Source organism: Macaca mulatta, chromosome 1 (assembly GCF_049350105.2).
Source record: "Macaca mulatta isolate MMU2019108-1 chromosome 1, T2T-MMU8v2.0, whole genome shotgun sequence".
NCBI lineage: Eukaryota > Metazoa > Chordata > Mammalia > Primates > Cercopithecidae > Macaca > Macaca mulatta.
This window is the reverse complement of record NC_133406.1, coordinates 147,738,178-147,765,453: the sequence shown is the minus strand read 5'-3', so window position 1 is coordinate 147,765,453 and position 27,276 is coordinate 147,738,178. Positions and strand designations below refer to the sequence as shown.

Below are 27,276 nucleotides of genomic sequence, written 5' to 3'. Positions count from 1 at the left end.
GCACATTAAAATCATAATGAGAAATCTCTTCATAGTCACAGAATGGCTAAAATAAGAAAGACTGACAATTCCACATGTTGAAGATGTAGAACAGCAAGAACTTTCTTCACTGCTTATAGACAGTATAAACTGGCATAAATCACTTAAAGCAATGTTCTTAACAGACCAACTGGAAATAATCCCAATGTTCACCAACATAATAGATAAATAAATCATGGTATATTTATACAAAGGAAAATTACACAGTGATGAAAATGAACAACCTACAGCTACATTTTAAAATGACAAAGTAAAATCTCACAATGTTGAGCAAAAGAAGCAAGACACAAAAGAATACACACTGCAAGAAGCCATTTATATAAAGTTCAGAAAGTTAAACTACTGTATTAGAAGTCTGAGATCATGGTTACCTTTGAGTAGAAGGGAGGCAGTATGGGTTAAAAGAGTATGAACAGGGCTCTGGGGTCTATTTCTTGGGCCTGGGTGATATCTACATGAGTGTGATCATTTTGTGATAATTTACTGAGCTGGAAACTTTTGATTTGGACATGTCTCTGCATGTTATGCTGCTATACAAAACCTTTTTTTTTGAGACCGGGTCTCACTTTGACACCCAGGCTGGAGTGCAGTGGTGTGATCATGGTTCACTGCAGCCTTGATCTCCTGGGTTCAACTGATCCTCCCGCCTTGGCCATTGGAGTAGCTGGGGCTACAGGCGCATGCCGCCAGGCCTGGCTTTTTTTTTTTTTTTTTTTTTTTTTTTTGTAATAGAGTCAGGGTCTCCCTATACTGCTCGGGCTGGTCTTGAACTCCTGGGCTCAAGTGACCCTCCAACCTCGGTCTCCCAAAGTGCTGGGATTGCAGGCATAAGCCATTGCACCCAGCCTACAAAAGTTTTTTTTTTTTTTAAGCTTCTGTTCTTTATTTAACTTTTATGATTATGAAGCCATTCAAATGTTAAGTATAATAACCAGGGAACTCACACTAGGTCTCCTTTGTGAGGAAGCAATGGAGAACTTGTTATTTAATCTTAGTATCAGGAATAGATGTGGCTCTTCTAGCTAATTGGTCTGTTGTCATAATATAGACACTCTGAAATGTTTAAGTGACCAGGTTTTGTGTTGGCTGCAAAACCTTAGAGCCAAATCTGAGGCCCACTTATAGGAAAGATATATTTTTATGGTAAGCATTTTTATAATGGTCTTATTCATGCTTCCATATTATATTTCTACAGTTTTTTTTCTTTCCTTTTGCTCCCAAAATTGTAGTTTATTACTTTGTAGCGGTTGCAAATTTCCTTAATTCTATCTGCAACAAGGAAGCGTATTAATAAATAAAAATGCTTTAAAGGTTTTTTTCTTTTTTTTAAAAAAAGATGCAGTTTGTTTGATTTCTACTCTTTAAATCTGCACAATCTAGCTTTCAATTTTCATAGTAGAAAATTCTAACCTGTTGATTAATTTTCTTTTCATGTTTGGATAAGGTAAGACTGCTTTCTTAGGCTACACGTAAAAAACTGACATCAAAGTTAAACTTCACGTGAGTTATTTTCTGGCAGTCCTGATGAGACTATCTATCTATCTATCTATCTATCTATCTATCTATCTATCTATCTATCTATCTATCCATCCATCCATCCATCCATCAGTCCATCTTTCCAATCCATCCTATCTATCTATCTATCTATCTATCTATCTATCTATCTATCTATCTATCTAATCTATCTATCTATCGATCGATCGATCGATCGGAGTCTCACTCTGTTGCCTGGAGTGCAGTGGCATGATCTCAGCTCACTCCAACCTCCACCTCATAGGTTCAAGCGATTCTTCTGCCTCAGCCTCCCCAGTAGCTGGGGTTACAGGCACACACCACCATGCCTGGCTGATTTTTGTATTTTTAGTAGAGATGGGGTTTCACCATGTTGGATGGGCTGGTCTCAAACTCCTGACCGCAAGTGATCCACTTGCTTCAGCCTCCCAAAGTGCTGGGATTACAAGCATGAGCCACCACACCCAGCCAGAATATCATGATTTTTAGTCAAAGCATATGACAGGGAAAATTAATGTTTGTTGACTGATTTTTACATTAGTTTTAGAAATAAAGTCAATCTATATGTAAGTTTCAGCAACATTAAAGCTTCCTTATCATGAGACATCAAAATTTTAAATGGCAGGTTGCTTTATTTTAATCACAATTTCCTTTGAGAACACCTTTTGAACATAAGTAATTCCTAGGGTTCTCAAAAGAATAAAGATTTCTAGAACACACTTATTTGTAACTTGTTCTTTCATGCTATGGCTATAGATTTAAAAATATGATAATAAATACACACAAATAGGTAAAGATTATATGTAAGATCCTGAATCCCTCAAACATTATCATGGCTGAAAATTAATATTTACAGGACTGATTTCCCAAATTTCAAAACAAATAAAACTGAGCCACATCTAAGATTTACTGTTCTGTTTATGTTTTATTTCTTCTTCATTTAGAACTGACTCTTAGACTGACTACCCCAGGAGGTATTACCCAAAACACACAGACTTTAACTGAAGGGTGTAATACCAGGAAAGGGTAATGTCTAAACTTTTTCCTTTGAGGTTTAAATTCACTTAGTGGTCAAAATGAGTTTTCTTTTTTTTTTTTTTTCTTTCTCTTCTTTTTAATCAAATGAAAGTTATACTACCTTCTCAAATCTCATTACTGTGAATATACATTATTTTATAAATAATTCAAAACAAGAAATATGGTATTCCATTAGTGTTTAGCCAAATACTATCATTAAAATAGAAAACAATAAAGGACAAGAAAATTGACCTCGAGCCACATTAACATCTCTCTCTAATCAAAACATATTAGTTTAAATACTTTAAATTACTCAGTATAGTACTTAGTAAAACCAAAAGTTTTGTGAGTTGAATCTCACAGATTCAAGGTAGTGCCAGTTTAAAAAGCATTCAGATACTAAGAAATCTGTTAACTGATATTAGGCAAGTATCCTTTTTTGCAATCTCAGTAATACCACCATGAGGGGGAAAAGAAGACAAGAGTAAAAAGACTTCCCTCTGCATGCAACGGTAAATACCACAAATCTATTCTATAGGTATAAGCACAATTGTAGTTTAGTTGAAGTAACTTTGACATCTATGCAAACCATCAAGAGGTTTTACACCACAATAAAAAAATAAAATATTTGCCATGAAAATATTAATTGATCATTCTAAGTCATGCTAATGAGGTTAAGGGGAAATAAATCCCCCATATTAGAACAGAAGATGCTTGCTAAAAAGACAATTTTCAAAAATGTTATTAATTATAACCAATAATTCACAGAAGATATTCAGCACACAAGTGTCAGTCTTATAAGCAGTAATAAAGTGTTGTTACAATACAGAGGAAGGAAGAAAGAAATATGTGAAGATCAAAATTTATCACTTACCTCATGATTCAGCTCTGCTATCTGATCTTTCAGTTCCCTAATATACTGGTTAGAATCAGACTTGTTAAGCTGTCCTTGAAGCTTTCCTTCTTCTTTCTGTTTTGTGGCAAAACAACAAAGCAAAAACGAGGCAATTTTTCAAAGCATGTACTCAAATATTTCAAGGTATAGGAAAAGCATAGGCACATACCCTTTAATTACCTGAATTCTGAACAAATCCATTCTCAAACTACCTCTGACAGACAAGTCATAGTGAACTATGTTGTTATTTATTTATTTATTTATTTAGAGACAGAGTTTCGCTCTTGTTGCCAAGGCTGGATGGAGTACAACGGTGCCATCTCGGCTCACCGCAAGCTCTGCTTCCCGGGTTCAAGCGATTCTCCTGCCTCAGCCTCCCAAGTAGCTGGGATTAACAGGCATGTGCCACCACACCTGGCTAATTTTGTATTTTTAGTAGAGACAGGGTTTCTCCATGTTGGTCAGGCTGGTCTCAAACTTCTGACCTCCTGACCTTAATTATTTAATTTAAATAATTTAAATTATTTCTTTAAAAATGCTTAATAAAGGTTGTTTACAATAAATATAATTTATAAAATATATCTTTTGAAGGAGTCTCAGAAATCAGTAATTGAATAGGTCTACTGATGAAAAAATCACCCTAGAATTTCAAAGTAATTTATCTAGTTATTTTGAGGGCAGACGATTCTCTACTCATACTGTAAGGGATTCAATACTTAGTCAAGAAGATGGCAAGCTTCCCATATTCTTTCATTCTTGGGAATCTGCTTTTGCTTGGGGAACAGAAAAGGGGGGAAAAAAAGAAAAAGTTGTCCAAATCACTCTAGAAAGGAGAGGACAGCTCTGAGTCTCCTCTGTTTAATTAGCTCTTGATGTGGACTGGAAGTCCTAGATATAGCTGATTAAAAGCTGCTTCTGATCCTAAGAGTTTGTTTCAGGTGAGCATTGGGACTATTTTCTAGGAATACAGATAGGTAAAGAGAGGCACTTTTTCTTATACCACCTGAAAACATACAAATTATTTTTCAGATAAAGAGTTGTTTTGTTTTTGTTTTCTTGAGATGGAGTCTTGCTGTCACCCAGACTGGAGTGCAATGGCGCGATTTTGGCTCACTGCAACCTCTGCCTCCCTAACTACCCTTAGTTTGTTCTTCAACTCCTTTCATCAACTTATTCCTGCAAACTCCCTGTTTTTTGTTTGTTTTGCTTTGTTCTCTTTCTTTTGGCAATCTGTCTTAAAAACCTTTTACTAGAATATGGCCTGCTGAAGTGGTTTAGTGTAATTAATATTGGCATACATATAAAAGCGCAACTACAGCTTCTATAGGCTTAACATTTTTTTCTTATGCAGTCATGTTCCACATAATGATGTTTTGGTCAATGACGGAATGAATACATGATGACAGTCCCATAAGATTATAATAAGAAATTCGTAATGCCTACTGACATTGTAGTTGTACAATGTCATAGTAAAACACATTACTCATGTGTTTGTGGTGGTGCTGGTGTAAATAAATCTACTGTGCGGCCAGTTGTATAAAAGTATAGCATATACAATTATGCACAGTGGATAACTGATAATAATAAATGACTATGTTACAGATTTATGTATTTAATGTACTATACTTTTTATTATTATTTTAGTGTACTCTTTTTACTTATACAAGAAAAATTAACTGTCCTACAAGAGATATTCCAGAAGAAAGCATTGTTCTCTTAGGAGATGACAGCTCCATGTGTAATATTATTGCCCCTGAAGATATTCCAGTAGGACAAGATGTAGAGGTAGGAGACAGTGATACTGATGATCCTGACCCTACGTAAGTATAGAATGGTGTGTTTGTGCCTGTTTTTGTTGTTGTTGTTGTTGTTGTTTTTTGTGAGACAGAGTCCCCTTCTGTCCAGGCTGGAGTGCAATGGCACAATCTCGGCTCACTGCAACCTCCACCTCCCAAGTTCAAGTGATTCTCATGCCTCAGCCTCCTGAGTAGCTGGGACTACAGACGCACGCCACTACGCCTAGCTAATTTTTGTATTTTTAGTAGAGACAGGGTTTCACCACATTGGCCAGTCTGGTCTCAAACTCCTGGCCTCAAGGGATCCACCTGTCTTGGCCTCCCAAAGTGCTGGGATTACAGACGTGAGCCACCGCACCCAGCCACGTGCCTAAGTTTTTAATAAAAAAGTTTAAAGAGTTAAAAAAAACAGCTTATAGAATAAAGATATAAAGAAAGAAGATATTTTTGTACAGCTGTATAATATATTTAAACTAAGTATTATTAAAAGAGTCAAAAAGTTAAAAGAAATTAAGTTTATAAAGTGAAAAAGTTACACTAAGCTAATTTATTATTGAAGGAAGAAAAATTAAGAAAATAAATTTATAGTATAGATTAACTGTACTGTGTTTATAAAGTCTACAGTAGTGTGCAGTAATGTCATAGGCCTTCACATTCACTCACTGACTCACCCAAAGCAACTTTCAGTCCTGCAAGCTCCATTCACGGTACCATGCTCTATACAGGCGTACCATTTTAAATCTTTTATATCATATTTTTACTGTATCTCTATGTTTAGATACACAACTCCTGACCTTTGTCTTACAACTGCCTACAGTATTCAGTTGAGTAACATGCTGTATAAGTTTGCAGTCTAGGAGAAACAGGCTATACCATATAGCTTAGGTGAGTAGTAGGCTATACCATCTGGGTTTGTGTAAGTACACTCTATGATTCACACACTGATGACATTGCCTAAGGATGAATTTCTCAGAACATATTCTAGTTGTGAAGCAATGCATAACTGCATATTGACACATACTAATATCAGATACAGTTATCTAAGCCAAAACTGTCTTATTTAACAATTACTATATTCCAAATATACTTCTAAAATATATACAAAATACACCTTATGCTTTTTAGCCATAAGCCTATATTTAGGAAAAATATATATTCTTCTTTTGAAAATTTGGTTAGAAATACTAGTTTAACCCAACTGCCAGAGAAAAGGCTGAACTAACAGAATAGCAGAGATACTAAGTCAGAGTCCTAATCAAATCATCTCTGAGGCCTTCTCTGTTTTCTCATTTACATGGAACAATAAAGTCCCTCTATTATTTAAACCAGTTTAAATATAAATTTCTGGCTGGGTGTGGTGGCTTATGACTGTATTCCTAGCACTTTCAGAGACCAAGGTGGGAGGACTGCTTGAGCCCAGGAGTTCAAAATCAGCCTGGGCAACATGGCAAGACCCAGTCTCTACAAAAACATTTAAAAAAATTAGCTGGGCATGGTGATGGGCACCTGTGGTCCCAGCTACCAGGAAGAGTAAGGCGGGAGGATTGCTTGAGTCTGTAAGGTTGCTTAAGCTGCAGTGAGTTGTGTTCATATCACTGCACTCCAGCCTGGGAGACAGAGTGAAAACTTGTCTTAAAAGAAAAAAAATTACAGATTTTTGCCACTTGCAATCAAAATAATAGCTATTATATATTAAACAGTTATAACACTTATAAGCCCTTCTCATTTGAGATTCCCAAAGGATTAAGCCCTAATGTCTAAAGCATCATTGTATGTGTATGATTTAATGCCTGTGCATCTAGAGTAGCACCACGTACTATCCTTGGAAGAACTGAGAAAACAGAGTTGACCCGTAACATGGCTTTGAACTATGCAGGTTCACAAATATGCGGACTTTCGTCTGCCTCTGTCACCCTGAGACAGCAAGACAACCCCTTCTCTTCCTCCTCCTCCTCCTCCGCCTAATCAATGTGAAGATAAGAATGAAGACTGTCGCAATGATCCACTTCCATTTAATGAATAATATTTTCTCTTCCTTATGATTTTCTTAATAACATTTTCTTTTTTCTAGCTTATTTTAAGAATACAGTCTACAATGCGTGTAACATACAAAATGTGTTCATCAACTGTTTATGTTATCAATAAGGCTTCTAGTCAAAAGTAAGCTCTTAGAAGTTAAGTTTTGGGGCAGTCAAAAGTTATACATAGATTTTCCACTGGCAGGGATCAGCACCCTTAATCCCCATGTTGTTCAGGGGTCAATGTAGTTTACTCAAACCCTTTTCTGTAGAGTTTAATTCTCTTGTGGAGCTCTGGTGGAGAAATACTGGCACTTATAATGTGCCAGGAGTTTTCTAAGCTGCTTATGTGTAATCATCACAATGATCCTGTGTGACATGGAATATTATTATTCCTACTTCATAGATGAGGAAACGTAAATGAAAGTCTGAGTGAATTGGCTGCCTAAGAGTCATAGAGATGGTCAATACATTTTTCACCTTAATTTATAGCATTCTGAACATGAGAAACAATTAGGCAGATAGAGATTTATGCAAAGAATCAAGCAAATTTGCTTTCTTGGATTTGTTACAAAAGTCTATGTATTTACCTTAATGTTTATTTTAGCCTCTGATAATTTAAATGGGAACTACAATATATAAAGAATTGAAGATGAAATGCTCAATTTCATCTTAACAGCTACTTGCATTAATGGCCCTAAGCTAAAGACTCATATTAAACACACACGCTGTCCAATACCATTTACATGTGCTTATGCCTGCCTCTTATTTTTAATCACCATTTTTAAAATGAAATATTTTAGGCCAAGCACAGTGGTCCATGCCTGTAATCCCAGCACTTTGGGAGGCCAAGGCGGGCAGATCATGGGGTCAAGAGATCGAGACCATCCTGGCCAACTTGGTGAAACCCTGTCTCTACTAAAAATACAAAAATTAGCCAGGCGTGGTGGCAGGCGCCTGTAATCCCAGCTACTCAGGAGGCTGAGGCAGGAGAATCGCTTGAATCACGGAGGTGGACGTTGCAGTGAGCTAAGATTGTGCCACTGCACTCCAGCCTGGCAACAGAGGGGGACTCCATCTCAAAAAAAAAAAAAAAAAAAAAATTTTCAAAGGCACAGAATAAGAACAAAAGAGTAATATAAGAAAGATAAACTCACCATTAAAATTCAGCCTGTTTCATAACTATCTCACCCTAAGATTTTCCTTGGCTCTGGACTTACTCCATTTTCAGTTCTGTCTGTATACCCTCAAAGTGGAAAAGGATGACATCAAACAGAGAATAAGAGAGTGAGTGAAACAGGAAGGAAGAATGCAGAAATTTGGGGGGGGGGGCACATGAGGAAGAATAGCTCATTCATATAAAAGAAACAAAATCATTATTCTCATAGGAGGTATTCTCCAAATCCCGTATGTGACATGAGAAGTGTCTGAGTAAGCATCTGAGTAAACTGATACACTTCCAAGGAGGACTAATTTGGTAAGAATCACTCATTTGGATACATATGCTCAGCTGTCTTTTTAGGTGTTTTTTTGTTGGTGGTGGTGGTGGTGATGGTGGTTTTTTTTTTTTGGTGGGAGCAGGGGCGGGGGGGGCTGATTTTGGTATGAGGTCATACTCACTCCCTTGGTTGATTAGATGAAAAGTGAAATCCACTACTAGGAAGAAACCCATCTGGATGAGATAGAAAGGTTAGATGTTTGCAATATGGAATCCAAATTAGAGAAAAGTATCTTTGAATCTGGTCCTTAATAAAGGTAAAGTTCTTGAGGATTTTGGACATCTCACAGCAATAATACGTGGGATAATACAACATTTTCAGGGCAAAGAAGATGACAAAGGCCAAGGTAAACTCTAACATTGTAAGAGAGAAGTTCAAGAATGCAGAAAGACTTTAGGTTTGAAAGGCAGTAGAATGACTAGTAACAATAATTAATACCAATTCTTTCCTCCAGAGAAACTTGCAATGAAAAAAAATTCTGGTAAAACAAGAATCATTAAATTCGTTATACAAAAAGCTACCAAGTGACTCCGAAGATGTTTTTTCCAAAGGTGGGTCTTAGTAGGCTTTAGCTAAAAACTTTGTAATAGCACTTTGATTTCTTTGGAGGAAACACAGCATTTGATGAAAAACAGGGAAGCTAAGAAATTTTACAACAAAAAAGATGGATAAAACAGGGAAGCTAAGAAACTTTACGATAAAACAGATGGAATATTTTTAACTTTAAAAGTGTTTCTTGAACTTCTATTCACTGTCGAAAAAAGACGGAATTTCAAAAAGGAAAACTATATTGTTTTATTAAATCCAATTATATAGTTGTCTTATTTAGATTTAAATAAAATTTAATAAAGCTTAATGTTGGGTTTCTTCCGCAAAACTTAAACAAAAAGTTGGACTATGATGACTATTAAGTCATTGTTTCCACGGTGAGGCACACATACATAAACACATGCACACGCACTCAGAAAACAAACAACTTTTAAGGCACACTAGATAAACTGAGGAAAGAGAAAGGGTGATTAAGCAGTTCCAGGCTACGGCAGTAACCCCTGGACAAGCAAATTACTATCTCAGCATATTTGTCACACATTAGTGGCACACCAGTGTGACAGACCAGTTAGAAAGCTCTGCATGGGATATTCTGATTCAACAGTCTGCCTTAAGGCAGATTGTAAAAACAGAAGTAAAAAGTGAGATGTCCTAAATGCTATTTAATAAATTAAAATATATCAATAATCATTTATCAAAAGTCTGTGATTTTTATGTTCTACATTTTATGCTCTCATTTAAACATGTTAATTCAAAGCCTTTTAGGATCCTCCTTAAAACAGGATAACTATATTTACAATACCAAAAGACATAGCAATGAACTACTATATTCTAAGTGGATATAAATTTAATTTTAGTTCTGGGACAGTTCATTCAATTATCTAATGTTTAAGATTTTTTTCTAAGTATTTTTATAGCTTTCTATTTTCAAACAGTGTCCACATGGTTGTTTCTGATAAGCAGGTGGGAAAATGTCAACTACACTAATAAATTTACCCGAAACCTGCATTTTCTTGAGGTTTTCTTTTGGTCTAGCTGATAACAACAGATTGCCAGTTAACTGGTTTCCTAAGAAAAATTAATTAGGTAAGTAACAAACTTAAAAGGCCCAACATATCAACAACTTTGGTATTCTGTACTTTCACTGAAGAGGCCTTAAATACAGACCTTTTGTCATATACCACAAATGAAACTTTATAAAGAGGGCATAACATAACGTGTAAAAGGTGTAAATGCATATTTCACTCTTGGCTCTATCTTTGAATAATTTTTAGAGATTACCAATACAATGTCCATAATAATTTGATTCATATTAAGGTCTTAAGCCAAGAGAGCTTTGTATGTATGAGGTTCTTAATTAAATGGTCATCAATAACTCAGTTAACGATACGCATATTTAAGTGTTTAGGGGTAAAGTATAACAATGTAACTTTGAAGTGCATTAAAAAATAAGATCCCTACAATGGAAGATGAATATCTGATAAAGCAACAGAAAGAGCAAATATATCAAAATATTAATAGAGTGGAGATAGTGGGCTTATAGGTGTTCACTGTATGACTCTTTCAAATTCTATGTTTGAAATTTTTCACAGTGAAATACTGGGAGGAAAAGTTATCGACAAAAAACAATTGATCCCCTCTTTCCTCCTATCATCTGCTAAAAAGTAAACACTGGTCTACCCTGCACTTCTTTTTTTTTTTTTTTTTTTTTTGGCAGTTTCTTTTTTTTTTTTTTTTTTTAATTTATTTATTATTATTATACTTTAAGTTGTAGGGTACATGTGCATAACGTGCAGGTTTGTTACATATGTATACTTGTGCCATGTTGCTGTGCTGCACCCATCAACTCGTCATTTACATCAGGTATAACTCCCAATGCAATCCCTCCCCCCTCCCCCCTCCCCATGATAGGCCCCGGTGTGTGATGTTCCCCTTCCTGAGTCCGAGTGATCTCATTGTTCAGTTCCCACCTATGAGTGAGAACATGCGGTGTTTGGTTTTCTGTTCTTGTGATAGTTTGCTAAGAATGATGGATTCCAGCTGCATCCAAGTCCCTACAAAGGACTCAAACTCATCCTTTTTTATGGCTGCATAGTATTCCATGGTGTATATGTGCCACATTTTCTTAATCCAATCTATCACTGATGGACATTTGGGTTGATTCCAAGTCTTTGCTATTGTGAATAGTGCTGCAATAAACATACGTGTACATGTGTCTTTATAGCAGCATAATTTATAATCCTTTGGGTATATACCCAGTAATGGGATGGCTGGGTCATATGGTACATCTAGTTCTAGATCCTTGAGGAATCGCCATACTGTTTTCCATAATGGTTGAACTAGTTTACAATCCCACCAACAGTGTAAAAGTGTTCCTATTTCTCCACATCCTCTCCAGCACCTGTTGTTTCCTGACTTTTTAATGATTGCCATTCTAACTGGTGTGAGATGGTATCTCATTGTGGTTTTGATTTGCATTTCTCTGATGGCCAGTGATGATGAGCATTTTTTCATGTGTCTGTTGGCTGTATGAATGTCTTCTTTTGAGAAATGTCTGTTCATGTCCTTTGCCCACTTTTTGATGGGGTTGTTTGTTTTTTTCTTGTAAATTTGTTTGAGTTCTTTGTAGGTTCTGGATATAAGCCCTTTGTCAGATGAGTAGATTGCAAAAATTTTCTCCCATTCTGTAGGTTGCCTGTTCACTCTGATGGTAGTGTCTTTTGCTGTGCAGAAGCTCTTTAGTTTAATGAGATCCCATTTGTCAATTTTGGCTTTTGCTGCCGTTGCTTTTGGTGTTTTAGACATGAAATCTTTGCCCATGCCTATGTCCTGAATGGTACTACCTAGGTTTTCCTCTAGGATTTTTATGGTATTAGGTCTAACATTTAAGTCTCTAATCCATCTTGAATTAATTTTCGTATAAGGAGTAAGGAAAGGATCCAGTTTCAGCTTTCTACTTATGGCTAGCCAATTTTCCCAGCACCATTTATTAAATAGGGAATCCTTTCCCCATTTCTTGTTTCTCTCAGGTTTGTCAAAGATCAAATGGCTGTAGATGTGTGGTATTATTTCTGAGGACTCTGTTCTGTTCCATTGGTCTATATCTCTGTTTTGGTACCAGTACCATGCTGTTTTGGTTACTGTAGCCTTGTAGTATAGTTTGAAGTCAGGTAGCGTGATGCCTCCAGCTTTGTTCTTTTGACTTAGGATTGTCTTGGAGATGCGGGCTCTTTTTTGGTTCCATATGAACTTTAAAGCAGTTTTTTCCAATTCTGTGAAGAAACTCATTGGTAGCTTGATGGGGATGGCATTGAATCTATAAATTACCTTGGGCAGTATGGCCATTTTCACGATATTGATTCTTCCTATCCATGAGCATGGTATGTTCTTCCATTTGTTTGTGTCCTCTTTGATTTCACTGAGCAGTGGTTTGTAGTTCTCCTTGAAGAGGTCCTTTACATCCCTTGTAAGTTGGATTCCTAGGTATTTGATTCTCTTTGAAGCAATTGTGAATGGAAGTTCATTCCTGATTTGGCTCTCTGTTTGTCTGTTACTGGTGTATAAGAATGCTTGTGATTTTTGCACATTAATTTTGTATCCTGAGACTTTGCTGAAGTTGCTTATCAGCTTAAGGAGATTTTGGGCTGAGACAATGGGGTTTTCTAAATATACAATCATGTCATCTGCAAACAGGGACAATTTGACTTCTTCTTTTCCTAACTGAATACCCTTGATTTCTTTCTCTTCCCTGATTGCCCTAGCCAGAACTTCCAACACTATGTTGAATAGGAGTGGTGAGAGAGGGCATCCCTGTCTTGTGCCAGTTTTCAAAGGGAATTTTTCCAGTTTTTGCCCATTCAGTATGATATTGGCTGTGGGTTTGTCATAAATAGCTCTTATTATTTTGAGGTACGTTCCATCAATACCGAATTTATTGAGCGTTTTTAGCATGAAGGGCTGTTGAATTTTGTCAAAAGCCTTTTCTGCATCAATTGAGATAATCATGTGGTTCTTGTTTTTGGTTCTGTTTATATGCTGGATTATGTTTATTGATTTGCGAATGTTGAACCAGCCTTGCATCCCAGGGATGAAGCCCACTTGATCATGGTGGATAAGCTTTTTGATGTGTTGCTGAATCCGGCTTGCCAGTATTTTATTGAGGATTTTTGCATCGATGTTCATCAGGGATATTGGTCTAAAATTCTCATATATGAAAAGATATAAGTCCCCTAAAGATTACTTTAGAGTAGGCTCAGTTAGTTTATCCCTTTAATATTTTACTAGGTTTTGTGGCTGTTACTTCAAGATCTATTTGTTCTTCCCCATTACGTAGTGATGATAGGATTGGAATGATCCCACCCTAACTCTATGGGTGGGATCTGACTGGTCAAGTCTACACCAAACAGGATAATCATATCTGTTTTGTACAGCGATGAGTTCAGGGGTTGTTCAAATAGTGTGACTCATAACTTTTGCTGGTAATTATACAGTACAGCTTCTTATTCTGGATACTATGATATATGGATATAAAGCTCCTCTGTTAGCCATTTTAATACAATGAGGAAAACCTCCTGAGGACAGAAATGACAAAAACAGTAGAGCCTTCAGAATCATGGTTTGTTGCAAGTTGTAGCCCAAATCAAACTTTTCCTGAAGCATATTCTACTTCTAGACTTTTTAGTTATATAAGCCAATAAATCCTTTTTATTATCTAAGCCACTTTGAACTGGATATTCTATTATCTGCAATAAAAACATACTACCTAATAAATATTTTTTAAATGGCTAAGGAAATGAATATAGTAACATGAAGAATATACCCTAGAAAACATTTAAAACAGTGATCCCCAAAGATAATTAGAGAAGTATCACTTTAGGAGTTTTATAAACATACAGATCAAGGAAACTCACCCCGATCTCCTAATTCTAAGTATCCAGGAACAGGACTTGAAAATCAGTGTATTTTGAAAGCTACACAAAGAGTGATTCTGACACAGCCAGTGACCTACATTTGAAGTATACTGGTTTGAACAACCTTTGAAAATTAACCATTTTTTAAAACAAATTCAAAATTCTATGTATATGCCAATAATAAATGCTTTTATCCTATCCTAAGGATCTCAAATATTATTTTATAAGTTTAATCTCATTACAGATTTTTAGTATAGGTTCACATATGACAAAGAGATAAATATTTCCTTTACTCCCACCATGGTAAATGTGGTACATGACCAAGGCTCACACACTTATTTACAAATAGTCTCCACATTTTCAGAGTGAATATATCTAAAAACAAAAATACAGGAAAACTGTCAAGGGTCCTTAAATTAATTTCTTTCAATTCTACTATCAGTTTCACTTCACATTATTTCCATGTTAGTTTTTAGCTGGTCAGTTCGCTGTCTACAGAGGTTGGTTCAATTTTGAACTCAAATCCCTTTCTTGGTTAACCCAGCTCTCGAGCAGAAAATATTATTTTAAAGTTTAGTAATAAATGATGAGGAACTAAATAAAAGTTTAGGATGGGAGAAAATTCCACACATATGATTCCCATCACTGAAAACTAAGATAATCATTCTAAGGAACAAAGAAAACCCAAACATTTGGGGACCAGCAAAGTAATTATTTTAGCACTCAAAAACATTGTATCTGTAAAGAGAAATGGCAATAAATAAGGAAATAATGAATCTGATTTTCTAACCCATATATTATATAGGTAACAGTAAAAAAGCTGTGTTTTCTAATATAACACATAAGAGTGTGTAGAGGAATATTGTACTAAGAGCAGTAATTCCGGTGTTCGATTACCTGGATTGCTTGTTAATGACACAGGCATACACATTCACTTGTTTTATCCCTGCAATCATGGAGAGCTATAATTAGAGAAAGGATGAAGAAGAGATGGAATGTACCCAGGATGTGTCACATATTCTGTTTGTTGAAAAATCAATAAATGCTGCGATCCACAGGAAGACAAAAAGTGAACATGTATTTGTGCTGTGTGTATATGGCCAAAGTAGAAAGTGGGCATTTTATTCAGAGGTGTCTTCACCTGTATCAGCTGCACTACAACATACCACTTAAAAAGTTGAACAATTAAATGTGGTGGTGCATCAACCTAGGAGATTGAAGAGAAAATAAGAAAGGTTTTCTCTACAGTTCTAAGCAACATGGTTTTAGCATGTGACAGTGCAGCAAAACAGAGACCAATAAAATGTCAAGTTGCTTTGAGCAAGTGTTTGGGATAAAAGTGGGGTTTAGTAGTGTAAAATACTGAAAAACACTGGGGAGGTAAGAGAAAGAAAAGACGTGGATCTCAAGTGTGTTTAAATCCATACATTTAGTCAGGTTCATTTTTAAAGAGAAGTATAAAGGGTACGCCTAAGAGTCCATTCTTTATGTTTTTACTTGTTTTTCTATAAACATAGTGGGGGAACATTTCAAAACATTTAATAAACTATGTTTATAAATAAATCTATACATGCTTTATAAGGTCCTAAAAATGAATTTTTTAAATCTTTGTTTTTAATGTTGGTTATAACTTACCCTAACTTTCTTAGATAGGAAGATAGCAGATTTTAAAAGCTGTGTTACAAGTCATAGGCTTTCAAATACACTATACAATTGGATAGTTTGCTTACAAGTTGTGTTTTTATTTTTTGAGAATTTAATCAGTTAATACCTAGTTAGTGTATCAGATGCGTAACTGAGGTACTAGAAAGTGCCCCAGACTAAGAAGCAAATATAAAAACATTGAGTCCATTATTTTACATCTTACAAAATTTTCCCCTGGTTTAGTTTTCAAAATTTTCAAATCTATAGAAAAGCAGAAATAACAGTACAATGACACCTGTATGCCCTTCAGCTATATTCACCAATTACCATTTTGCTACGTGGGCTTTTGTTCTTTTGCTCTCTATGTGTATATACGTGTGCACACACACAGATTTTTTTCCTGAACCACTGGAATGTAAATTGCAGGTGTCATGACATTTTACTATTGTATATTTCAGCATGCATCCTCTAAGAATAAGGAACTGCCCTATATAACCAAATATCATCATAACACTTACATTTACAGTAATTCCATAACATCACTGAACATAGTTCTTTTTCAAATTTCTCCAAAATGACCCAAAATATTTTATTACTGCCCATAATCAAACCAAGGTTCATGGTTACAATTGGTTATTATATCCTTTTAGCCTCTTTTAATCTACAAGAGTTCCTGTGCTTGCTTTTTTTTTTTTTTTTTTTGAGACAGAGTCTCACCCTGTTGCCTAGTCTAGAGTGCAGTGGCACGATCTTGGTTCACTGCAACCTCTGCTTGCTGGGTTCAAGCAATTCTCGTGCCTCCTGAGTAGCTGGAAGTACAGGCGTGCACCACCACACTTGGTTAATTTTTGTATTTTTAGTAGAGACAGGGTTTCACCATGTTGGCCAGGTTGGTCTCAAACTCCTGACCTCAAGTGATCAACCCACTTCAGCCTCCCAAAGTGCTGGGATTACAGGCATAAATCCCAGCCACCTTGCCTGACCTTATGCATTTTTAAAATTTTTATCATATTAACTTTTTTGAAGAGTCCAAGTCTATAGATTGTATACTAAGTTGAAACAGAAACATTTTCCATTCCAACATTATTTCAAATAAAATACTGTTTTTATTCCTTTTTCCCAAACCAAACAGGCAGCAGAGTACATTAATACAATGCATATTTAAGGGTTGGATGAATCAAAGGATTAAGTATAGAAGACATGGGCACTAAAACTTAAATATCTGAAGTGAAGGACTCAGAAAACATAGGAACAGTGCTAAAAGAAACTGGTAAATATGTATGACATGTATTCCATTTTAGAGTCATATGTATGGTATTATGTATACATGTCATACACATATGTATATGTCTATGTGTATATATGTATATTAGTTAACATACATATTTTGTATATGTACATTAAAAGTTAAACATAACACTGGCAGTTATAATTTTTAAATTTTTTTGACTTATGTTAAACATAAGTATTGGTAGTTATAATTTTTAAATTTTTTGCCTCTTATTAAGAGACTAACCTATACGTTTAACCTTTCAGTGCTATGTAGTCCAAAGAATTCTCTCCATACTTAACATGACTTTATTTTTAAATTTTTACTAAAATATAAGTAAAACTATTAAGAAGAATATTGATAAAATTTATCAAGAGAGACAGCTAACAGGGGTAGAGCAAAAAGGTCAAATACAAAATACTGGTAGGCAAGTAAATGAATAATTTTTAGAGCAGCATTCCTACTAGAATGTCTGGTACAGAAGTGGCTTTTGAATGGCAGATTTTTACATACGAATTTACCTGTATTTTAAGACATCTGACAGACTGCCACCCCACTGATTCTGGTTCCTAGTTCTGTCTACATCTCTGCGCAAATACAAAAGTGATATGTATTCTCCCAGTTAAAAATAAGAATCTGAGCCCTTTGATAAAACTCTTAATGGCTGAGCCTCTTGTCAATCTTACATTTTCATTGTCATCTCTGGTAGTTCAATGACAACCACTGGAATATTCATTGGAATAACATGGCGAGCATTTAAAACTTATCAGAAACCTGGAATTTCCTTCGAGCTTTGGGGCTAGGACTGCCAGTAATGTCCAAAGCATGAAAATAAGTACTGAGTGCCAGAAAAGGACATGAAAAAAACCTTATAAGATACTTAAGACTTGGGAATATATTGAGAAAATGGCACTATCTCTATAACAGGGTGAGAGAGCTCTAGGCCACACTCTTGCCAAGTCCAAATCAGCCTATATAGATGTTAGTCTACCAGTTCAGCAGAAGGGTCCCAATATAATTCTCTTTAAGGAACACAGGCTTCCCCTTTCACCCCATGAAGCTTCTTGAGTTCTGTCAGGCAAAGGCAGAATAAAGGCTTGCTCATCTTCCCCAAGATCCTGCCCATTTCTCCTCGTCCCCTAATTTTCACTCCAGAATATGCTGGTCTGATCTGAAATATAAATTTAAGGAATTAGCTCACACCACTTGCAGGGGCTGGCAGCCTGGAAGTGTTTGTATGGCTTGCCGGCAGGGTAGAATCCAGGTCAGAGTTGATGCTGCAGGGTAGAAACAGTAGGGTGGGCCAGCAGGCTGTCTCGAGGAAAGCTGGTTAGTGAATGCTTCATAAGTTTTCATCTGAACCAAAACCGGTTTCTAAGATGTCTTCTTCAAACTGCTGGCATCACTTTAAATACACAACAAAGCCTTTCAGCCTCTTCTGTCATTTGCCTCTTTGCAAAAAATATTCTATAGAGTAGGTGGATGACTTTAAATTCTGGGAAAAGCATAGCGTTAGTCACAAAGAAACCTCTAAGAAAGGGAGGATCTGCCATAAAAGGAAAGCATCAAATATCCACTCATTAAGCTTCATCTTGCCCATGGGACATTGCTCACACAGCTGGAAAATTCTGTAGCTGAAGAAAATGTGATTCATCTTCTAGACAGATATTTTAATATCCTCACATTCCATGGCAAGGGGATTATCTCGGTGAAAGTTTTATGCCCATTTTTGCTTTCTGGCTTTGTTGTTGGTTTTTTGTTTTTGTTTTTGTTATTTTTGGATACCATAAACTCCAAACAGATGCTTTTGTTTAGTGCAAGGTAGCTTTTGTCTTTTCCCTATAAGGAAAGGAGCTATGGTGCTATATTTCATTTACTAGTGATAAACACTGTCATGCTAGACTAAGTTAAGATTCTGACAAGTCTTTTGGGCAGTGGTGCACTGGATACCATGACTTTTAAAAAATTAGTTTGAAAAGGCCTTTCTGGATCCATGTGAATGCTATTTCATCTTTTTGTCATTCTACTAATCCATATTTCTCTAGATGCTCTTCTCCTAGCTTGATGACTATTATGGTCTAGACCTATTACCTCCATATGGTAGACTCTTCTTGTCACCATTTCTTTCTTTTAGCAAAACTAAAGTCTGGAAAAATCTGGAATGAAAAAGTAATACTAAATCTTCTTTTTTTTTTGGCATGGCCTCTACCTGTGTGTCTTCATAGGTGGCTTGAACTAAACATAGCCTGAGCCTGGCCCCAAAAGCACTAGAGATTAAAAATGGACGGCTGGGCACAGTAGCTCATGCCTGTAATCCCAGCACTTTGGGAGGCTGAGGCGGGTGGATCACGAGGTCAGGAGATCGAGACCATCCTGGATAACACGGTGAAACCCCGTCTCTACTAAACAAAATGCAAAAAATTAGCCCGGCATGGTGGCAGGTGCCTGTAGTCCCAGCTACTGGGGAGGCTGAGGCAGGAGAATGGCGTGAACCCGGCAGGCAGAGCTTGCAGTCAACCGAGATCGTGCCACTGTACTCCAGCCTGGGCGACAGAGCAAGACTCCATCCAAAAAAAAAAAAATGGACTCAGTGGTTAAGCAATTTATCAAGGACCACATGACTAGCGAAGAAAAAGCAAGGAGTAGAAGTCAGGTTTCACTCTTAGTCCCACACTCTTTATACCATTATAAATGGCTCCAATATAAACCATGGTTTTGTTTGTTTTTAAATAGAGACAGGGTCTTGCTACATTGTCCAGGTTGGTCTCAAACTCCTGGGCTCAAGTGATCCTCCTGCCTCAGTCTCGCAAAGTGCTGGTATTACAGGTGTGAGTCATCACACCCAGCCTAAACCTAAAATCATGATTTTGATTTGAGACAGATCACAGCAGGATATGTGCTAGAATTGTTTTTCTAAAAATGCTGTACTTATTTTATGTTATTCATGTATCTTTTCCTGAGCCCTCTGTAAAGAGTGCTATCAAGTCAAAGTTGGGAAGGAGAGTTGTCAAAGTTTCTTGTGTATCTTCTGTAGCACTGGATGATCAGATAGCTCCTATATATTCATCTTATTAATAAACCATTCCCTTCCCTAGTCTGTCTGAACGGCCCAAGTAGAGTTTATTTTGCCATAAAATATTTAAATCAACTGATTAGACTATTAGTGTATTAGAATTTAACAGAGAGCCAATGGAAAGAGGTCAGTGTGGAAAACCAGATTATAATTACTTATGGATTCAGTAATCCCTTTTCATATGAAGTCAAGGGAGACCAAGGTACAAAGAATAAAACAAAGATAAATCAAAGCCTATATAAAAATATCAAAGAGGGCAAGTTCCTACTATACATTTAGGCTATTCAGTATAGCCTACTGTTCGTGGGTTACAAGTATGTACAGCATGTTACTGTATGGAATACCGTAGGCAACTGTAACACAGTGGTTAAGTATTTGTGTGTCTAAATATCTAAACATAGACAAGGTACAGAAAACATACTGTATTATAATCTCATGGGACCTAGATGATACATGTGGTCCATCGTTGACTGAAACATGCGGTGTGAGTTAATTTTTAAAGTAAAAATAATTTCAGGCACTGACAAGAGCCATAAAGAATATAAAACATGATAATGAGACACAGTAACAATGTGAGGGGCCTACTTTACAAAGGTGGTCAGGCAGTGACTTCTATCTAGGCTGAGATTTAAATGATGAGAAGGTATGAGTCACGGGAAGATCAGGGAGCACAGAACTGCAATCATAAAAAAGAGCACGAGCAAAAGCCTTCATGTAAGAATGAAAGAGCTTGATTCAAGAAACAAAAAGGAGGTGAGTAGCTGCTGGAACTAACTGGTGAAGGAGAATACCATTTAAAATGGGTCAGAGAAATGGGCAGGAGCCAGACAACACTCAGGGACTTTAAGGCCAGAAAAAAAGGTGGCACTTTTGCTTGTTAGACCAAGTTTCCTTTGTTGCTTTTTCCCTATAATTATTTGGAAGTTCTAATTCTTATTTCCATTCTAGCAACAGTTACTTTAAATGTCATTTAAATATACATAAAATATTATAATGATAATCATATACATTCATACAGAATAAAAAATGAACTCATATCCTCTACTCTTTTGCACCAAGCCCTTTACTATCTCCTGAAGGAATATTTCAACAGTTTTGATAGGATCACTGCAGCCAATTTCAATGCATTTAAGTATATATGCATGTAACAAATGTACATATTAACATGCATATGTACTTAATATATATAAATACAATACATATACTTACATCTGCTTTTTAATACATACAAATGGGAATATATATTCTGCTTATAATTTGCTTTTTTCACTTAGTATGTCTTGTAGATCTTTATTCTTTCTGAAAGATGCAGAATATTCCAGAGTATAAATATACCATAGTGTAACCATTCTCCTACTGATGGGTAGTTACCATTTTTTCTAAATATTAAAAATAACATTGGGGCCAGGTGCGGTGGCTCATGCCTGTAATCCCAGCACTCTGGGAGGCCGAGGTGGGTGGATCACTTGAGGTCAGAAGTTTGAGACCAGTCTGGCCAACATGGTGAAACTCCATCTCTAATAAAAATACAAAAAATTAGCCAGGCATGGTGGCACGTGCCTGTAATCCCAGCTACTTGGGAGGCTGAGGCAGGAGAATCGCTTAAACCTGGGAGGTGGAGGTTGCAGTAAGCCGAGATCGCGCTACTGTACTCCAGCCTGGGCAACAGAGTGAGGCTCTGTCTCAAAAAAACAGAAAACAAAAAACAAAAAAAAACACAAATTAGATTTTTCATTCACTTTAATCAGTTACATAAAGAATACAAAAGAAATCTAAATTAGAAGGAAAAAATAAGAATAGGCATAAAATTTTAAAGAAGATGGCTTATTTAAATTTGCAATTAGTTTCTAGTATTGTACTGGCCAACGGTATTAGAAGTAAAGGCTACTGGAAGTACCAATGCTTTCTCTCTTGCTTTTTTTTTTTTGTACATTCTTTCCAGGTATCTAATATAACAAATTGAAACTTATAATTAGTTTTTAAATTTTCACATATTAACTTTAGGATAGGAAACCACTACTTAATATATTGTAACATTTTACTCCTGGCTATTAACATTTACAACATGGGTTACAATAGATATCATACACCTAAAGGAAGTAACAGAAACAATTAGTAATCTCCCTGTGCTCTTTTTCATAGAGATTTCAAAATAAATCTAAGGTTATGCATAGGATGTGGGTTTTTCTCCGGGAGTAGTATTACAGAAGGTTTGTGGTATTAGAAGGGTCATGACACAATGCAAGTTGCTTAGTCTCAAACACAAGTGTAAAGCTTTCATTTTAAGAATATTTTATATTATACCCACAGATGAAAAAAATCTAACAAAGAGAGAGACTGTGGTACATAAAGATATATTCAAGCACTCTCTCTTTTGTAAAAAATCAAATCTTTTTAGAGACAGTTTAAAAAGCAATCTCTTGATTAAAAGGTTAAATAATGCTTTTTTTTTCCAGGCTTTATTATGAAACTATGTTCAACGGTCACAGAGGCAACCACATTAACTTGCAGCATGGACACGAATTTTAAGTTCTACATTGATATTTTCAATGCACATATGAAGCAAAATGTCTTAAGCAAATTATTACTGCATATTAAATTACTATAGTAGAAGAAAACCTAATAATTTGAGTAAATCTGTAACACTTGGTAAGTAATCACTCTGATTAATCAACATCACCTTACTGAAACATCAATAGCAACTACTAAGCTTTAGTAGGTTATTACTGATTTGTACTTTGCCAAAGAAAAATTAATCAGAATGGTAAATGTGGTAAGCGGTAGCCTCTCCATGACTTCAAGGTGACTCATTTGAAACTTCTAAAAACAAATCCTACTCATATCATGTACTGATAAGTTTTTGAAACAGTTTCCTGTAATTTAAAGTCATGAACAAAGGTTTGAATATTCTTCTTAGTAATTAGAAAAAGTAAAAGTACACATAAATACCTTTTAAAAACCAATAATGCAATCTGAAAAATATATAAGGGATAAAAGAAATCAGTATTTGGCTAGTATCTTTCAGTATTAAGACTGATTTAATTCCATTTCAGAAGAGAAATATACATATACACACATTTTTCAAAGTGATGTTTCTTACAGGATTAGCTAAAGGCACAGTTAGAAAATACCAGCCCAAGGCGGGGTGTGGTGGCCCACACCTGTAATCTCAGCACTTTGGGAGGCCGAGGTGAGCAGGTCACCTGAGGTCAGGAGTTCGAGACCAGTTTGGCCAACATGGTGAAACCCCACCTCTACTGAAAATAAAAAAATTAGCCAGGCGTGGTGGCAGGTGCCTGTAATCCCAGCTACTCAGGAGGCTGAGGCAGGAGGATTGCTTGAACCCAGGAGGCCGAGGTTGCAGTGAGCCAAGATTGTGCCATTGCACACCAGCCTAGGAGACACAGTGAGACTCCATCTCAAACAAACAAACAAAAAAAACATCAGCCCAGTGCTTTGCACAGCTGAGTCAGGAGGATTATTTGAGGCCAGAAGCTCAAGACCAGCCTAAGCAACATAGCAAGACCCCATCTGTACAAAAAATTTAAAAATTAGCAGGGCATGGTGGGGTGTGCCTGTATTCCTAGCTACTCGGGAGGCTTAGGTAGAACTGCTTGATCCCAGGAGTTCAAAGTTGTAGTATGCTATGATTGTACCACTGAACTCTATCCTGGGCAACAGGGCAAGACCCTCTCTCTCTTAAAACAAGTCAGCATTCACACAAGGTCTAAAAGGTAGAAAATATTCCTCATAAATCATAATTTAATTGGAAACAAATCAATTTTGTGACCAATACTTAAAATTTGACATAATTTCAATGGCTCCTAAAAACTATGGACTCACAAACTAGTTTTTTAAAAAATTAGACACTTTTAAGAAAAGTTTTAAATTTACAGAAAAATTGAGAAGATAGAGAGTTCCCACATACCCTCCCACAGTTTCCCCTATTATTGTTAGTGTGGTACCTTTGTTACAATTAATGAACCAATATTGATACATTACTACTAAAGTCCTTCATTTATTCAGATTTCCTTTGCCTTTGTTTTTTAACCAGTTTTTTTTTTTTTTTTTTTTTTTTTCCTGTTTCTAAAATTCTACCCGGGATACATTACCTTCAGTTGTAATGTCTCCTTAGGTTCCTTTTGGCTGTGACTGTTCCTCAGACCTTGCTTGTTTTTGATGATCTTGTCAGCCTTGAGTCATTACTATTCAGGTATTTTGTAGGATCTCCACAAGTGGAATCTGTCTGATAGTTTTCTCATGGTAAGACTAGGGTTATGGGTTATCAAGAGGAATACCAGAGAGGTAAAGTGCCATTTTCATCATGTCACGTGATAATCAAGGGTATGTACTATCAGTGTAATTTACGACTGCTGATGGTGATCTTAATCACCCGGCTTAGGTAATCTTTGTCAGGTTTCTCCACTGTAAAGTTACTCTTTTTGTCCCCCACACTTATCCTTTGGAGGGAAGTCACTAAGTGTAGTCCTGCTTATGGAGTGGAGATTTATACTTCCCCTCCTTGAGGGTGGAGCAGCTACAAAAATTATTTGAATTCTTCTGCATATTTGTCTCTTATCTCCCATTTATTAATTTAATCATCATTTATATCAATATAGGCTCGTGGATATTTATTTTATACTTTGGATTATAATGTACTTTGGGTTATTATACTTTGGCTGTGTATTTCAAGTATATAATACTTCAAATACTTTTTTTCTCAAATTGTTCTACCTTTGGCCATTGGGAACTCTTTAGTTGGCTTCTCTGTCCCTTCAACATAATCCTAATTAATGTAGGGTTTTTTGGGGTTTTTTTTTTGGGGGGGTGTGTATTTTGAGCACTTCCTTACTTACTGGCATTATAAGATGCTCCAGGCTTATGTTCTCTATTTCCTGTCCCAGTCCTAGAATCAGCTATTTCTGTGAGGAGCCCTGGTTCCCTTTATTGGAGAATGGTATTAAAAACAAAAATCTGGGCACTAAGTGTACATAAACTAATTTTTAATAACACCAAGTGAGCACATATATTATGGTACTTAAGAGTCCAAACTCCCCTAATTCTTAACTGAGATCTTACTATGAGCTCATCTTGGGGGAGCCAAATGATGTTCTTCAATTCTAGATATAGCAATATCCTAAAAACCTCCAGATACTTCGTCCCTTTAAATTTAACTGCGTACTGAAGTTTGGACACCAAAGAATCTCTGAACACTTCAGAAAAAAATTTTTAAACAGAATCTCACAATCCCTAATGACTAGATAGCAAGCTAGGTAAAGCAGCCTATATACGTATCTTCCTGAGAATTAGTATTAAGACTAGATACAATTATAGAATAGATATTTTTTCAAATTAAAAATGCTTAAAATTGAGAAATGCCTTAAAGAAAAATGAAAAATATTTTAATATTTAGGTAAGTTGCTCAAAACGAAAGCCATAAACGATTGTGCTTCAGGGGCAAAAAAAAAAAACACTATTAACAAGTTAGCTCAGGAAACTGGAAAGTACAAACTAATCACAAAGCTTTATGATAAATTCCATCATTTAGTAATGTCACGGTAATTTCACATAATTAAAAAATATAATATTTTTAAGTTAATGGTAAAGGTTTTATCACTTCCTCTCCATCTCTGTCAAAACTACATAGTGATCTGAGCACAGTGATTTAAACCTAGCACCCTCATTCTATGTCAGAACAGAATTTTGAGTGGGCGTTTTTTAAGCCAAGAGTGGTTGGGGTATTGCCCAACTGAGGCATCCCTAGAGGTTATCTGTTGGGCAAACTAATCAAAATGGGTAAATGTTACTGGGTACCAGGAAAAAAACCAAAAGTTGGATTTGAGTAGACCCACACTCTTTTGAATGAAAAACTTTCCATTACTTGTAACAAAGTAGCATTAATTTTATAGATATGCTTAGCCCACAGAAGCTTTTAACACAGTTACAAAAATCAATATGCTTATCTTTATAATAACCAAAATACAAACTCAATCCCAGGTTAAATATTAGAAGGCTTGGGTTTAATTCTCACCTATTTTCCTTAACTGAGCAAAAAATTAACTTTCCTATGTTTTGTTCTACTCCCTGGAATTTAGAGATAGCTCTATTTAGTATTAATGTAAAAATTAGGTCTTCAAATAATAAATAGCATTTAGATTGTGGAAAACTCCAGTAACAAGAGGAAACTTAATTTTTAACCTCATTTCCCTCCAAACTAAATACTATGAATTCTTACAAGTATTTTTTTGAATCAGTTCAATTAAATCTTTTTAATAGCTTAAATGTCATCTAACTGATCACTGCCATGCTCAAACCCTCCAGTGATTTTCCATCTGAGTAGGGAAAGGTCAAAGTTCTTAGGTCCTACATAATTGGCTCTACTTACCTCTCAGACTTCCCCTATCCCCATGTCTCACTCTATCCAGACTCTACTTCAGACATGCTCCTTATGTCAGAACCTTTGCCTGTACTATTTTCCTAGTAAGTAGTTCTTCCCCCAAATCTTCATGCCTCATCTGCTTCAAATGTTTGTTTAAATAAATATCCCCTTCTAAGGAACCTTTATAGACCACATTATTAAAATAGCAACAGTTCTCCACCCCTAATACCTTCTCTTTCCCACATTTTTCTCCATTGTCATTCATTGTCTAAATTACACACCATAAGATTCATTTATTTTTTTCATCTAACTTCTTGTTCTGCCATAAAGCTCAATGAGGAAAGGGGTTTTTATATTTTACTAATCCAGGTAGTGTTTAGAATAGTGACTGGCACATAGTAAGTACTCCATAAATATCTATAAAATTGAAACCAATACTCCATTTAAATTTGTAACTTAATCTGTTCTTCACATGTGGGTTTTAAAATTAGAATAACATTTAAAGTCAAATTGATATTTCAAGAAATAAACTATTACACACAGATTATTTCAGTAAATAAAAATATTTTAACTGTCACTAGTATGCTGATATTGGAAATATAAAGTCAAATAATGGTCCTTATCCTCAATGAACTTCAGCTGCACATAGTGGACAGAAAAGTTGAAAAGAATTAA

The 27,276-nt window shown here is 35.8% G+C and overlaps 1 protein-coding gene across 7 annotated transcripts in view; it reads right to left on the bottom strand.

The window, feature by feature from the left end:
- EVI5 (ecotropic viral integration site 5) overlaps positions 1 to 27,276 on the bottom strand; it is a 277,111-nt gene that overhangs the window by 43,544 nt on the left and 206,291 nt on the right. For all 7 annotated transcript variants that reach the window (XM_015144879.3, XM_077953006.1, XM_077953009.1 and 4 more), the window contains one exon: positions 3,443 to 3,538. In XM_015144879.3, the coding sequence (XP_015000365.1) occupies positions 3,443 to 3,538 (96 nt within the window). The remainder of the gene's footprint in view (positions 1 to 3,442; positions 3,539 to 27,276) is intronic.